The sequence below is a fragment of the Oryza sativa genome, chromosome 12, assembly GCF_034140825.1.
Source record: "Oryza sativa Japonica Group chromosome 12, ASM3414082v1".
In the NCBI taxonomy this organism is placed as follows: domain Eukaryota; kingdom Viridiplantae; phylum Streptophyta; class Magnoliopsida; order Poales; family Poaceae; genus Oryza; species Oryza sativa.
The window spans coordinates 26,732,390-26,745,286 of NC_089046.1; the positions used below are offsets into that span (position 1 = coordinate 26,732,390).

The 12,897-nt window shown below is 43.5% G+C and overlaps 3 protein-coding genes across 7 annotated transcripts; 2 read left to right on the forward strand and 1 right to left on the reverse strand.

Moving 5' to 3' along the window:
- The first annotated feature begins 245 nt into the window (after positions 1 to 245).
- LOC107276423 (hydroxyproline O-galactosyltransferase GALT2) lies at positions 246 to 4,368 on the forward strand. Its single transcript, XM_015764283.3, has 7 exons — positions 246 to 1,143; positions 1,684 to 1,916; positions 2,025 to 2,315; positions 2,945 to 3,073; positions 3,167 to 3,340; positions 3,419 to 3,526; positions 3,615 to 4,368. The coding sequence occupies exons 1-7, from the start codon at positions 309 to 311 to the stop codon at positions 3,819 to 3,821; spliced, it is 1,977 nt and encodes a 658-aa protein (XP_015619769.1). The 5' UTR covers positions 246 to 308; the 3' UTR covers positions 3,822 to 4,368.
- Positions 4,369 to 5,404: 1,036 nt separating this feature from the next.
- On the forward strand, positions 5,405 to 9,755 carry LOC4352784 (mediator of RNA polymerase II transcription subunit 19a). Of its 5 annotated transcripts, none has more exons than XM_015762677.3 (8): positions 5,405 to 5,583; positions 6,043 to 6,135; positions 7,033 to 7,100; positions 7,526 to 7,812; positions 7,897 to 8,136; positions 8,226 to 8,285; positions 8,380 to 8,518; positions 9,350 to 9,755. In XM_015762677.3, the coding sequence occupies exons 3-7, from the start codon at positions 7,070 to 7,072 to the stop codon at positions 8,422 to 8,424; spliced, it is 663 nt and encodes a 220-aa protein (XP_015618163.1). In that variant the 5' UTR covers positions 5,405 to 5,583; positions 6,043 to 6,135; positions 7,033 to 7,069; the 3' UTR covers positions 8,425 to 8,518; positions 9,350 to 9,755. The 5 variants fall into 5 exon arrangements, with proteins under 5 accessions (XP_015618163.1, XP_066162636.1, XP_015618161.1 ...); XM_066306539.1 differs by having other exon boundaries at positions 8,226 to 8,280; XM_015762675.3 differs by lacking the exon at positions 6,043 to 6,135.
- A 16-nt stretch (positions 9,756 to 9,771) lies between these two features.
- On the reverse strand, positions 9,772 to 11,449 carry LOC107275962 (phospholipase A1-II 4-like). Its single transcript, XM_015763842.3, has one exon. It carries the CDS (start codon positions 11,419 to 11,421, stop codon positions 10,048 to 10,050), a length of 1,374 nt encoding a protein of 457 aa, XP_015619328.1. The 5' UTR covers positions 11,422 to 11,449; the 3' UTR covers positions 9,772 to 10,047.
- Between the last annotated feature and the right edge of the window lie 1,448 nt (positions 11,450 to 12,897).

The following is a 12,897-nucleotide window of genomic DNA, read 5'->3' on the forward strand; positions in this document are numbered from 1 at the left end:
AGTAGATAGTTTTGCTCTCTCTCTTCATTTAATCTCTTCCAAGTAGGAAAATATGCTGACATGGATCTCTTATAGAGAGCCTATAGATAACCATTGTGGGTGCCCTTATAAGTAACTGCCACGTCAGCACCAATCCCATTAATTAATCGCTAAGGTTACCCCTCCCTTTCCGAATCCCAAACCCGGAAACCGCCACCCCACCCACCCACCTACTCACCTCCATTCCGGATCCCGACCCGCTTTCCGGACCCGGAATCCCACCCACCGCCCACTCCTCGCCGGCGAGCGCCGCCGCCGGTGACGCCGCCATGAAGAGGGCGCGAAGCTCCGAGGTCTTCCTGGGCGGCCGCGGGCGCGCGCGCCGCCGCGTGGCGCCTCTGCTCGCCGCGGTGGCCTTCGTGTACCTCCTGTTCGTGTCATTCAAGCTCTCCGGCCTCGCCGGCATCGCCGACCCGGCGGCTGTCACCCGCCCGGCGAGCGGCGGCGCGGGAGAGGTGGTGATGCCGCGGCGGCTCGAGGATCCGGCGCCCCGCGCGCGGGGTGATGGGGATGGTGTCGCCGTCGCGGGGTACGGTCGCATCACTGGAGAGATCCTTCGGCGGCGGTGGGAAGCTGGAGGGAGGGGGCGGAGGCGGTGGGGACGAGGCGGGAACTTCTCCGAGCTCGAGAGGATGGCCGACGAGGCGTGGGAGCTGGGCGGCAAGGCGTGGGAGGAGGCGTGCGCGTTCACGGGCGACGTGGACTCCATCCTCTCCCGCGACGGCGGGGGCGAGACCAAGTGCCCCGCGTCGATCAACATCGGCGGCGGCGACGGCGAGACGGTGGCGTTCCTCCCCTGCGGGCTCGCCGTGGGTTCCGCGGTGACGGTGGTGGGGACGGCGCGGGCGGCGCGGGCGGAGTACGTGGAGGCGCTGGAGCGGCGCGGGGAAGGGAACGGGACGGTGATGGTGGCGCAGTTCGCCGTCGAGCTCCGCGGCCTCCGCGCCGTCGAGGGGGAGGAGCCGCCCAGGATCCTCCACCTCAACCCGCGGCTGCGCGGCGACTGGAGCCACCGCCCCGTGCTGGAGATGAACACCTGCTTCCGCATGCAGTGGGGAAAGGCGCACCGCTGCGATGGCAACCCCTCCAAGGATGACGACCAGGGTACATCCCTTATACTATCCACTCTTTACAGTTGATTTTCAAATTGCATTGCAATTAGTCGTGCTCAAGCTTGCTTAGTTGCTGAATTGATGCTTCAGACATTGCTCACAAGTTACAAGTAAGCAAGATTGCTAACTCTTTGATCTAATAAAAGAAGATTGCTAGGTGTTGGGAAGTTGGAAGTAACTAATAGTAGTATTTGTGGATCAAGATAGCATTGCTGGCATTTGATTACATTTCACATGATTTTTAACCAGTCACCAATTTTTTTTTTATCTGGTGAGCTAATTCCTAGTGGGGTTTGCTATCCTGTATTTGGTGACTCTGGATGTTGTTAGGGTATTTAGTGAATGCACATTGTAAGGTGAAAAGTTGAAACTGTCCCGCATTTATAAATGGAATTGCCTTGCAAGCCAAATGTGCAGTTTCATGGTTGATGGTTTCTTTTGTGCAAATCTGACCCAAAATAATGCTGTCTTCTAGTTAAAACACTGCCGATTCCTTGCCTGTATTTATGTTTGATCTCCCTTAACTTTGTAGTGGATGGATTAATTAAATGTGAGAAATGGGATCGGAGAGACAGTGTTGATTCAAAAGAAACAAAGACAGGCTCATGGTTGAACAGGTTCATCGGCCGAGCAAAGAAACCAGAAATGAGATGGCCATACCCATTTTCAGAGGGGAAGATGTTTGTTCTTACCATCCAAGCTGGTATCGAAGGATATCACGTTAGCGTGGGAGGCCGTCATGTTGCCTCATTTCCTCATAGGATGGTAAATTTTCTGTTACTTTGGCCAATATTATGTTACCTTGTACAGAACTCTAGCTTCTTCGAGTGAAAATACTGAGTAACTACTGTCTTGATTACAAATGTTTATCAGGGATTCTCTCTTGAAGATGCCACAGGTTTAGCTGTGACAGGCGGCGTAGACGTTCACTCTATATATGCAACCTCTCTTCCAAAGGTCCATCCTAGTTTCTCTCTCCAGCAGGTCTTGGAAATGTCTGATAGGTGGAAGGCTCGCCCAGTACCAGAGGAACCAATTCAGGTTTTTATTGGCATAATCTCTGCTACAAACCATTTTGCTGAGCGCATGGCTATAAGAAAAAGCTGGATGCAGTTCCCTGCCATCCAACTGGGAAATGTGGTTGCTCGGTTCTTTGTTGCACTGGTAAGATAACTTTCATGATTTGGCAATGGTTTTTGGTCGCATTTGTTAATGTATGGTATGTCGTGCTACATTGTAAATTTGTAATCCTCCACATGTTTACTATTACATGAGGACTTAGGAGTAGTTGGGGCCTTGGGGGCAATGGTTTGTTTTACACTCATCTTTCACTCTAGTAGATCTTTTGTGGCTAGATATATGCAGACATATGTGTTCTTTACAAGGTGTTTTGTATGACATTGCATGCGCTTCACGTGTATATGTAGCTGGGTGGTTGGTTTATCGCATGCAGCAATATATACAATTTTAGATTTGAGGATAATTGCTATTTTTGCATTTTTTTAACTTAAGATTATAGTACATTTTATTAGAATTAGATTAGATTTGTATAGTCTAAGTATCTCTCGTATATGTATATATATCTTATTTAAGAGTTTGTTGTAATCTCTATTGTATTTAGCTATATAAATATAATCGCCCCCCCACGTTGGGTGGTGTGGCGTCTCATAATTTTCTACACATTTATTAGGTATTTGCTGCAAATGCTGTTATACATAATTTCTGCATATCTCATTCAAAATAGTTTCCCAAAATAACAATAACAGAAGTCTGTGACCATTATGCTTCTGTAGAGTCATAGAAAAGAGATAAATGCAGCACTTAAGACAGAAGCAGATTATTTTGGAGATGTTGTCATTCTGCCATTTATTGACCGATATGAGCTGGTGGTTCTGAAAACAGTCGCAATATGTGAATTTGGGGTAAGTCATATACATCTCAAAATAGCTCCGAACAATGTTTCTGACAGCATGCATGTTTTTCCTCAAGTAGATACTATTGCAATATGTGTGTAGGTGCAAAATGTAACCGCAGAGTATATCATGAAATGTGATGATGACACCTTTGTGAGGCTGGATGTAGTATTGAAACAGATCTCCGTCTACAACAGAACCATGCCTCTTTATATGGGTAACCTAAACCTGTTACACAGACCTCTCCGGCATGGTAAATGGGCTGTGACGTACGAGGTATGTTCACTTTTGTAAAATGTAAACTTTCTGGATTGACATGTATTTGGTTACTTTAAACATGGCGGGTACCAACAGGAATGGCCAGAATTTGTGTATCCTCCATATGCCAATGGACCAGGCTATGTTATTTCAATCGACATTGCAAGAGACATCGTATCACGCCATGCAAATCACTCCCTAAGGGTGAGGCTTATTCTGAAACTTCATTGCACCCATTTTTCCCTGCACATACCGTTAATGCTATCTGATTGTCACCTGACTGGCACTGCAGTTGTTCAAGATGGAAGATGTGAGCATGGGCATGTGGGTCGAAGACTTCAACACCACCGCGCCAGTTCAGTACATTCACAGCTGGAGGTTCTGCCAGTTCGGCTGCGTGCATAACTACTTCACGGCGCATTACCAGTCACCTTGGCAAATGCTGTGCCTCTGGAACAAACTGTCATCAGGCCGAGCACACTGCTGTAACTACAGATGACGCTCACTCATCCACTCCTTCGATTTCACAACTGACAGCAGGCAACATCGATCGATCCCCCCATGAAGGCAATATTTTGTGCCGCGCATACATGGACCAGGGTCTCCATTTGCTTGACCTGAATTCGTCTTGCTCGACTGACAGCGGATACCATTTCACAGGAGCTCTTCTACGCCAAGATAAGTATTATATCGGTGGGATATTTACTGCTTCACCTCCCGGAGCTCATGTGGTATATATCTAGGAGTACCATACAGCTGTGTTTGGGTGATTGAGGTGAATGCGAATGTGGGTGGGGAAATGAAAGCCTGAGGCAGGGACAGAAATCACATTTGCATTTTAGCTGCTAGAAGTACGGTACAGGGGCAAAGCATTTTCTTGTCTGCTATTTATGCACTAACTGGAGGTGGACAGTTTTGGATGAGATTATATCATTTCTTTTGTTGGTTGTATGCCAGTATGTGCTGGTTCTTTGAATGTGCCAACTCTATAGCAGTGCAAAGGTTTGAAAGAAAAAAAAAACAGAGAAGTCAATTATGTCCTGAAATTAGTAATGCATGCTCGGTAGAAAAAAGATTGAATTTCACGCAGACGTTATCCTTGGATATATTGCATTATTGCTTCTGTTTAAAATATAGCGTTGAGTTTCTTGTGTGATGTACTGATGTGTCAGCCAGGTAGCCTGACCATAGAATTCGACGGACTAAAGAACGAGCTATCAACGAAAACTGCTATTTTTTTTCTTGTCCAAATTTATTATGTCACTGGTCCTAGTACCAAATCTCCTATACGGTGTGATTTTTGAAAAAAGTACTACCTCTATTTTCAAATGTATGACCTGTCTAATTTTGAAATAATCAACGTTAAACAAAATAAAATGGATGGCGTACTTTTCAAATTCCATTTTTAAATTTTTAAACATTGATTTTTAATTCATTCGTTGGTGTTCTTATATAATCGACACAAAATCAGAATATTCTACCGTCCATCCTCCACGGTCTAAAACGAGCATGGACTTTATATAATCGACTCAATTACTGTTTATAATTGAATATGAATTTGGTTTCGGCGAATCCCCTTATCAAAGTAATTCCTGTTTATATAAGGGTAGAAAGATAGTTGAGTGTAAAATAAGAAGAAATCTGAATGAGAAGTGATTAATGAGACCATTAGTATTATATGTGATAATTATTTTGGAACAAATTTAAATCTTAGAAATATAATTATTATAGGACAAAGGTACTACAGCGAATTTTTATTTCCTTTTTCTTAAATAAAAACTGAACCAAGGTATACTGTTTGGTTTCGATTTTATATTTTTCCCAAAAATCCCCTTTTATAAAATAATTAACTATTTTCCACTCTTACGTCACTGGGCCCACATGTCATAGACAACAAGTGACAAATTATTAATTGTCATATATTAAGAGTGACAAATAGTTAAATATTCAATTTTTTTATCTCCCCATTGTTATCTCGCCTATTTACCATACTGCCCCTCTCCGTGTGCGAAACGGGAGGGGCTCGGTCGCCGGGTCGCGTCGCACCGCATCATAAGGAGCCCCCCCACCCGGGTGCGGGCCGACGGTCGGTCGGACTCGCCTCGCCTCTCCCCGAATCCCGCCGCCGCCGCCGCCGCCGCCGACGAGACTCGACGCCTCCTCTCCTCCCTCCCCGCTCCTCTTCGGGCCCGGAGCTCGGCGGGGGTGGAGCGGAGACACACACACGACCCGGCGGGCCGGTTCTTTCCCCCCCTTATCCGGTGAGGAAGCCCTAGCTTTTGCTTGGGTGGGCGGGTGGGGTGGGGTGGGTTTGGTTACTTGGTTCTAAAGTTTGACCTAATCTGAGTTGCTTCTCTCGCTGTTGCTGCGAGCAATTGAACCCGATTCCGAATCTTTCCCGGGGCGCTGCCACGTCCAATCGGTGTAATTCCAGTTGAGGGTTTGATGGGGGAGCTGTGGAACTAGGGTTTTCGAGTTGAATATACTATGCTCTGCTGGGTTCATTGCACACTTGCAGTAGCAGAGGAGTGCGTTTTTTTTGTTATGTGCCGAACTCTAGCGCAGTTCGCATGATCATCAATTTAGTGACGATAGAAACATGCCGCCATATGCTGTGCATTTTCCCCCACAACAAGAATGGCGTGCTAGAAAAATGTTTTGTGTGACTTTTAACTCCAAAAGGGAAAGGAGGAGTAAAAACTGTTGCTCTTTTTTTGTAGGGAGAAGATAAATTTGTTCCTCTGGTCTGGCGAGCATTAATCTTTCAGTTTCTAGTAGTGGGCTCTTGGAGATTTGAGCTGATTTCAAACAATGTAGGTAAAGGTTGTAGGGTTCATACGGTTTATGGCTTGGTCCGTTAGAAATAGAGCATACCAAGCCACCAACGCTCTACCCGCTAACCCAGAGTTGTGTTGGGCACATTAATCTTCTAGACTTTGGGGTCAATGTCAAAGTTTGTGAGTAGAACTTTAGATTATTTACAAAATGTTGCTTGGATCTGCTAGAAAGTAGATCACACAAAGGTTCTGTCTGCTAACCAAGAGATGTTTTTGGATGCATGCTCCACGTCCTTATGTCTCTCCAGTTTTACTGTATCAATCTTGGGCTATGTTACTGCTTCATTCATGTTCAACAAAGAAATAGAGAGTTAGAGATCCATCTCCCAACTTTGTTACTACTCTGTTATTACTTTGATACTATGTGGAACAAGAGAATTATGTTGTCAGTATAGAAATGTACACAATCTTCAGTTTTCCAGTATCGTAAAAATTGTGAAAGAAAACCAGTTTTAAAACTCATAGAGCCACTTAAGTTTCCTCGTTGTGATACTTTGACAGTTCGACAGTAAGTACTAAGAAGTTCAAGAAAACTAAGATATATGTTCCATAATATGAGAATATTTATTGTAAGTGTCTTCCAGGATTGGTGGAGTTTAGCTTATCAATCTGTTTATTAATATTTACGCAGTATTGCAGTCATGGCATTATGTGGTTGAATATATAGATGGATAATAGATGATCTAATTTGAAATGTGATAAATTGTTTTCAATAAATGGGTCTGCTTTTGGGAAATGAAAATCAATTTTGTTTTGGTAGATATTCTGTTTCCGGGAACAGGGATCGATTAAGCCACAGTGTAAGTTCATACTGTGACCTATTGACTTTGCTTTTGTACGCTAGTTGTAAAATTTTGTTCAATTGAATTTCAGGTGAATATGCACTGTGCTTAGGCTAAGATTCAACCTGATGGATTCTGATGACAAGAAGTTTGGAAAAGGTAGGTTTTTTGTTGATAAGGATTTTTTTTTCTGAACATCAAAAGATTTCCAGCAAAAACGTCCCAACTATGTTTAAAGAATAAGCAGGGATAATCTGTGCTTTATTTGGCGTGTAGCTGATGCCACCATAATCATTTGTATTGGTTATCTGATGCAAACATCATGTTGTTGTCCTGAGCTGAGTGAGCTCCATGTACCGGAAACACTGTCAAACATCTTGAAATATTTGTGGTCAATTTTTTTTTGGTGGGGGTGTTATGCAGTGATTTTCTTTTTGCTGTGATTTAAATCAGTGCTGACTTTTGAGCCTACCAGTGCGACGACTGTTCATTATAAGCTATTTTCTCTTTTGTAACATAATTTTTGATACATGTCCTTTTCCATGTCTTGGTTGCTTGAAATGCTGGTGGTTCTGATATTTCAGGCCCTAGGGAGCTCACTGGTGCTGTTGATTTAATAAGCCACTATAAATTGCTTGCCCACCATGATTTCTTTTGCAAGAAGCCTTTGCCATTGGCAATATCAGATACACATTATCTTGACAATGTTGTTGGGGACACTGAAATTCGTAAAGGAGAAGGAATGGAGCTAGATCAGCTGGTTCAGAACGCATACTTGAGGGACAAGCCTGCTTATATCCAGCCGTTTGACATGGAAACACTGGGGCAAGCATTTCAGCTTCGAGAAACGGCTCCAGTAGATTTGCCCTCTGTAAGATCCATTTATCCTCCTACTTCTGCTATCACAGTGTTCATTTGCTCATTGTCCTCTTTACAACATTGAACCATTCATCAGGCTGAAAAGGGTATACCGACTATATCTGGTAAACTGAAAAGTGAGTCCAAAGACAAAGAGAAGAAGCATAAAAAGCACAAAGACAAAGACAGGGACAAAGACAAGGAGCATAAGAAGCACAAACATCGGCATAAAGATAGGAGTAAAGACAAAGACAAAGACAAGGATAAGGACAAGAAAAAGGATAAAAGTGGGCATCATGATTCTGGTGGCGATCATTCAAAGAAACATCATGAGAAGGTTTGTCCATTTAATGTAGGAAATTTCGTATGTTGAAAACTTCTATAGCTAACCATCTTTCCATATGCTGGGCTTTGGACATCTTTCAGAAAAGGAAGCATGAGGGAATGGAGGATTCAGCCGATGTGCATAAGCACAAGAAAAGTAAGGTAGCACACACAGCCATTATGATCCTTGCTGGTATTGCAAATTTCCTCATAGAGTAATTCGTTTTTGTTTGTTAACATGGCTTGTGTATGTCAGCACAAGAGTTCCAGAACAGATGACACAGGGAATGGACTTAGTTAGCTACACTTTCCTTAGTTCGATTGTCAATCCATGTCATATGTCCTTAAAAAGGAGGCTCAGAAGGTTTCTGTCATCAAAACCCACCGCAGTAGTGGTTAGTGCTACTTGAACTTTTTTTGTTTGCAGCATTCAAATATCTTCTGTACTTCCCATAGATCTAGTGATGGGTTGTGGATGCATGAACAACAATCTTGCCAATCTATGAAAAAGAAGTGAATTAACACCAACAAATTTAGTAATGTGTCAGGCAGAATATCTACTTTTTTTAAATATTAAATGATTAATTAATAAATAATTCGAAGTATTAGTCAATGAAGAGAATAAGACATACTGCCTTTTGCTTGGCTCCCTAAACAATAGTCTCATTTTGTATTTATTATCCACATCATAGTAAAGTAATTATGTGTAGATGTATTTGCCCTGATTTTTTCTTTGTGGGAAGTCAATTTTGGACCTCGACAAATTTCTGTCTTCCTTTTCACACGATAAAGTGGCAAACCATACTGTAACTGTAGAGTTGTAGACCATCTTCAATTTACCTGATGCTATTCTAGAAAGAGAAAGAAATCAATGCTGCTTTCTGTTTAGATCATAACAGAGGAAGACTTTGATGCAGAAATGTAGTAATGTATCATAAAAATACTTTCTTGCAGCACACTGCATGCTTAATGTTGTTTCTTTGCAAAACATCCAGCATCATTTGCAAATCTTTAGTTATCTGTTCTTGAAATATTCAAGCGTATGACAGAGCTGTTGTTGTAATACATACATACATACATACATACATACATAATATCAACTGCCATATGAAAATCAATCTACTATGTTTGACGGCAACATTTTGCAATTTGCAAATCAGTGTTCACTTTCTTTGAATTTTCATCACACCCAACTGTCTAATACTTACTTTATGTGGATGGTGCAGATACCATGAATATATATTTAGTTGAAGCTGTTTCAGAAGAACACGTCTTGCCTGCTATTTATGTTGGTTTTGCAGCGTCGATCCTGGGGAACATGTAACTCGTAAAATAGGGACTAACCCACTTTATTGTGCAATTCTTTTGTTTCCTGGCCAAATGGTTGTAGGAACACTTGTCGATGACTCCCAACTTGAAATTTCTGGAGATTAGGCGTAGACTATTTCAGATCAGGTTTCTGGTTAGCATTAACAGTGTTGGATAGATCTAGAAATGCGTTTGTCGGAGGGGAATGAGAAATTAACTTGTATTCAGAAAAAAAAACTAATTCTTCTATATACTTCTATCTGTTATCAAGGAAGATTGTTAATTTTGCAGCCATTGAGAAATGCAATGATTTATTTTGTACAACCCATATCCATTTTCTTGTTCTGTCGTGTAAACATCTTGTCGTCAGATTGTCACTGACGTGATGCTGGAATTTATAACGTTATTATGGAAAAAGATCACTACAAACCATTTAAATGCAAATATTTAAACAGCGATATATGCCATTTTATTTATCTGGAGATTAAACAAAACAGGAGGAGTAAACAAAATAGGATGAACGCAAATACAAATTACAAAAGTAATAGTTTCTGCAGAAGTCGTTCGAAGCATGGCCCAAGTTAGGGAAATTTCAGTCATGGGCTTCAAACTTTGGTCACTTTCTTGGGCTTGGGCCCTCTAGCTTGTCCAGCTCCTCTTCTAGCTTCTCCAGCGGCAGCCGCATGTATCCCTCCTCCTCCTTCATATTCACCCACTCCTCTCTCACCGCCGGCGGCGGCGGCGGCGCATCGCTGTTCGAATTGCTGAGCACGGAAGTGATGGCGGGGTTACGCAGGGTGATGAGTTGCAGGTACAGGTTCAGGCTGTGCGCCCTGATCAGCTCCAGCGGCGACAACCAGTTGCCGCCGTCGTCGAGCTTGATGATGTCGTAGTCGCCGTCGCTGGCGTCGACGTACTCCTTCCCCATCGGCAGCTTCGGCACGATGTCCTGCTTGACGATGACGCGGAACACCTCCACGCCGCGCGCGGCGACGGCGCGGCGGAACGCGTCGTCGCCGACGCGCGGCGCGCCGAACGTCACGGCGCGGACACGAACGCCCTCGGCGTCGGCGTCGGCGGCCAGCGCCGCCGCGACGTCGTGGGCGGTCATCACGGCCACCGCGCCGCCGAGGCTGTGCCCCGTCACGGTCACCCGCACCTTGACGGGCTTCTCGCCGGCGGCGCCGGAACGCCGTCGGAGATGGTCTACCAGCCGCTTCACCTCCATGACGGCCTGCTCCTTGGCGCTGACCGTGCCGTGCTTCACCTTCACGTCCTTGGACGTGTACACGTTGTAGAACCCCTCCGCCACATGGCCGGCGGTGCCGGCGCCGCCGCCGAAGTCGACGAGATTCATGACATGCATGTCCATCATCCAGTCGGCGAGCGTCGACGAGCCGCGCCACGCGACGACGACGTCCCAGCAGTCGCCGCGCCTGGCGACGGCGACGTAGCCGAACCAGTACGTCTTGTCCACGCCGCCGACGACGGGCAGAGCGTCGAGCACCGCCTGGAGCGGCTCAATGGTGGCGAAGAAGTGGGCGGTGACGACGTGCCGGCGGCGGCGGCGGCTGGCATCGGCGGTGGCGATGAGCTTGTCGAGCTCGCCGGACAAGACGGCTTCGTAGCGCTCGCCGCCGCCGGGCTGCTGCTTCGTGACGGCGTCGTAGGTCAGGTAGGCGGCGTCCACCATGAGCCCGTAGCCGAGGAGCTCGTCTCTGTCGCCGTCGTCGGCGCCGGCGGCCATGGCGGAGGAGATCATCCTCGACGTCCTGGCCGGCTTTCGCCATGATGATGATGGATGCTCGTACACCTTACTCGTGGCAACCTGCGACGAAAGAAATCTTGATCTCGTGTGATGAGCAGAGTCGACTGCTGCTGCTGCTGCAGGCAAACGAACGAATCGATTGCTGCATTTGGCGGCAACCAAAGAGGCCCTGAGCTTTCCCGCCATGCCATGGAGGAGGCTGCTCTGGTTGACGCTGCCCATGGCAACGCAAGGCAAAGGCTTGGAGTGTGTGTGTAAACACACTGCAATGCAGCATGCATTATATATAGCCGGTCCGACCTTGCTAAAGTACTCCCTCCGTTTTGTTTGATTGTTTTTAAGTTAAAGTTCTTTAGGTTTGATCAAGTTTATAGAAAAAATAGAAACATCTACAACACCAAATTAGTTTCATTAAATTTAGTGTTAAATATATTTTGATAATATGTTTGTTTTGTATTGAAAATATTAGTCTATTATTTTCTACAAACTCGATCAAACGTAAAGTAGTTATAACTAAGAAAAAAGTCAAACGACTTATAATATGAAATGGAGCGAGTATAAAGTAATGGAGTTTTTTTTAATAATAAAAATGGTATACATCTCCTACTTTTGTTGTTGAGTACATGATAGTGATCATTAAGTCTTTAGGCTAAATTTTAATCAGCATCAGAACGGCCACTTCTTCGTTCTCCGTGTGAGTATACTATTAATCCCACAAAGGATTTACTTTTATTGCCGTTATAACTTTTTTTTGTTAAGTTACTTTTAAAATTGTATAAATTACTTTTAAGTTTTATTGAAGTTATTTTCATAAATGTCTAAGAAGTAATTAATTCAATTCCAAAACTAATTTACATATATGATAAAAGTAAATTCTTTCACCATTATACTTTTTTCTAGAAATTCTTTCATCGGAATATAATCATATGAGATCAGATCATGTTATAAATATTTAATTGTAATGAATATAGTGATATAATTGGATCATAAAAATATTACCTTGATATAGGTTGTCAAAACCATTAACTGAAAAAACCGTGCAATAGTTAAGCAAAACATCGCCTACACACTATTTAGATTTTTGCCTAAAAAAATGTTAGCATGTTCCATGTGTAATTAAGCTGCCTAGCACATGCATGTATCTAGTGAAAAATCGATTGTTGTTCTTTTTTTAAGTAACATTGTATTGACTTATAATTGATTAATCAGTCGTCATCACATGCATTTGTTGGATTAAGTAATAGTACTTACTAGTACCTATTTCTTCTTATCTAACCGTTCTAATTTCAGGCTTACTCCTGGCAAGATCCACTCATCAACATCCCAGAATTAGGTGGACGGCTGCATCCCTGGCTCCGCACTGGACACAACCACATGTGTGTATAGTTTTTTCGTGCATATATACATGTGGATCTGAGATTCATTGTCAATTTGTCATTGGAATGGATAAGATGGAGAAGAATATATAATTATATACTCCCTCCTTCCCTAAATGTTTGACACTGTTGACTTTTTAAAATATGTTTGACCGTTCGTCTTATTCAAAAAATTTTGTGAAATGTGTAAAACTATATGTGTACATAAAAATATATTTAACAATAAATCAAATGATAGAAAAAGAATTAATAATTACTTAAATTTTTTGAATAAGACGAACGGTCAAACATTTTTAAAAAGTCAACGGCATCAAACATTTTG

What these genes read in the sequence shown, in the direction of transcription:
- LOC107275962 (XM_015763842.3), bottom strand. Translation starts at nt 11,421, where the DNA reads ATGGGCAGCGTCAACCAGAGCAGCCTCCTCCATGGCATGGCGGGAAAG.
- LOC107276423 (XM_015764283.3), top strand. Translation starts at nt 309, where the DNA reads ATGAAGAGGGCGCGAAGCTCCGAGGTCTTCCTGGGCGGCCGCGGGCGC. An exon ending in AATGGGCTGTGACGTACGAG is followed by an intron (nt 3,341 to 3,418) that starts GTATGTTCACTT and finishes GGGTACCAACAG; the next exon opens with GAATGGCCAGAATTTGTGTA. An exon ending in ATGCAAATCACTCCCTAAGG is followed by an intron (nt 3,527 to 3,614) that starts GTGAGGCTTATT and finishes CTGGCACTGCAG; the next exon opens with TTGTTCAAGATGGAAGATGT.
- LOC4352784 (XM_015762677.3), top strand. Translation starts at nt 7,070, where the DNA reads ATGGATTCTGATGACAAGAAGTTTGGAAAAG. An exon ending in CTCCAGTAGATTTGCCCTCT is followed by an intron (nt 7,813 to 7,896) that starts GTAAGATCCATT and finishes ACCATTCATCAG; the next exon opens with GCTGAAAAGGGTATACCGAC. An exon ending in CAAAGAAACATCATGAGAAG is followed by an intron (nt 8,137 to 8,225) that starts GTTTGTCCATTT and finishes GACATCTTTCAG; the next exon opens with AAAAGGAAGCATGAGGGAAT.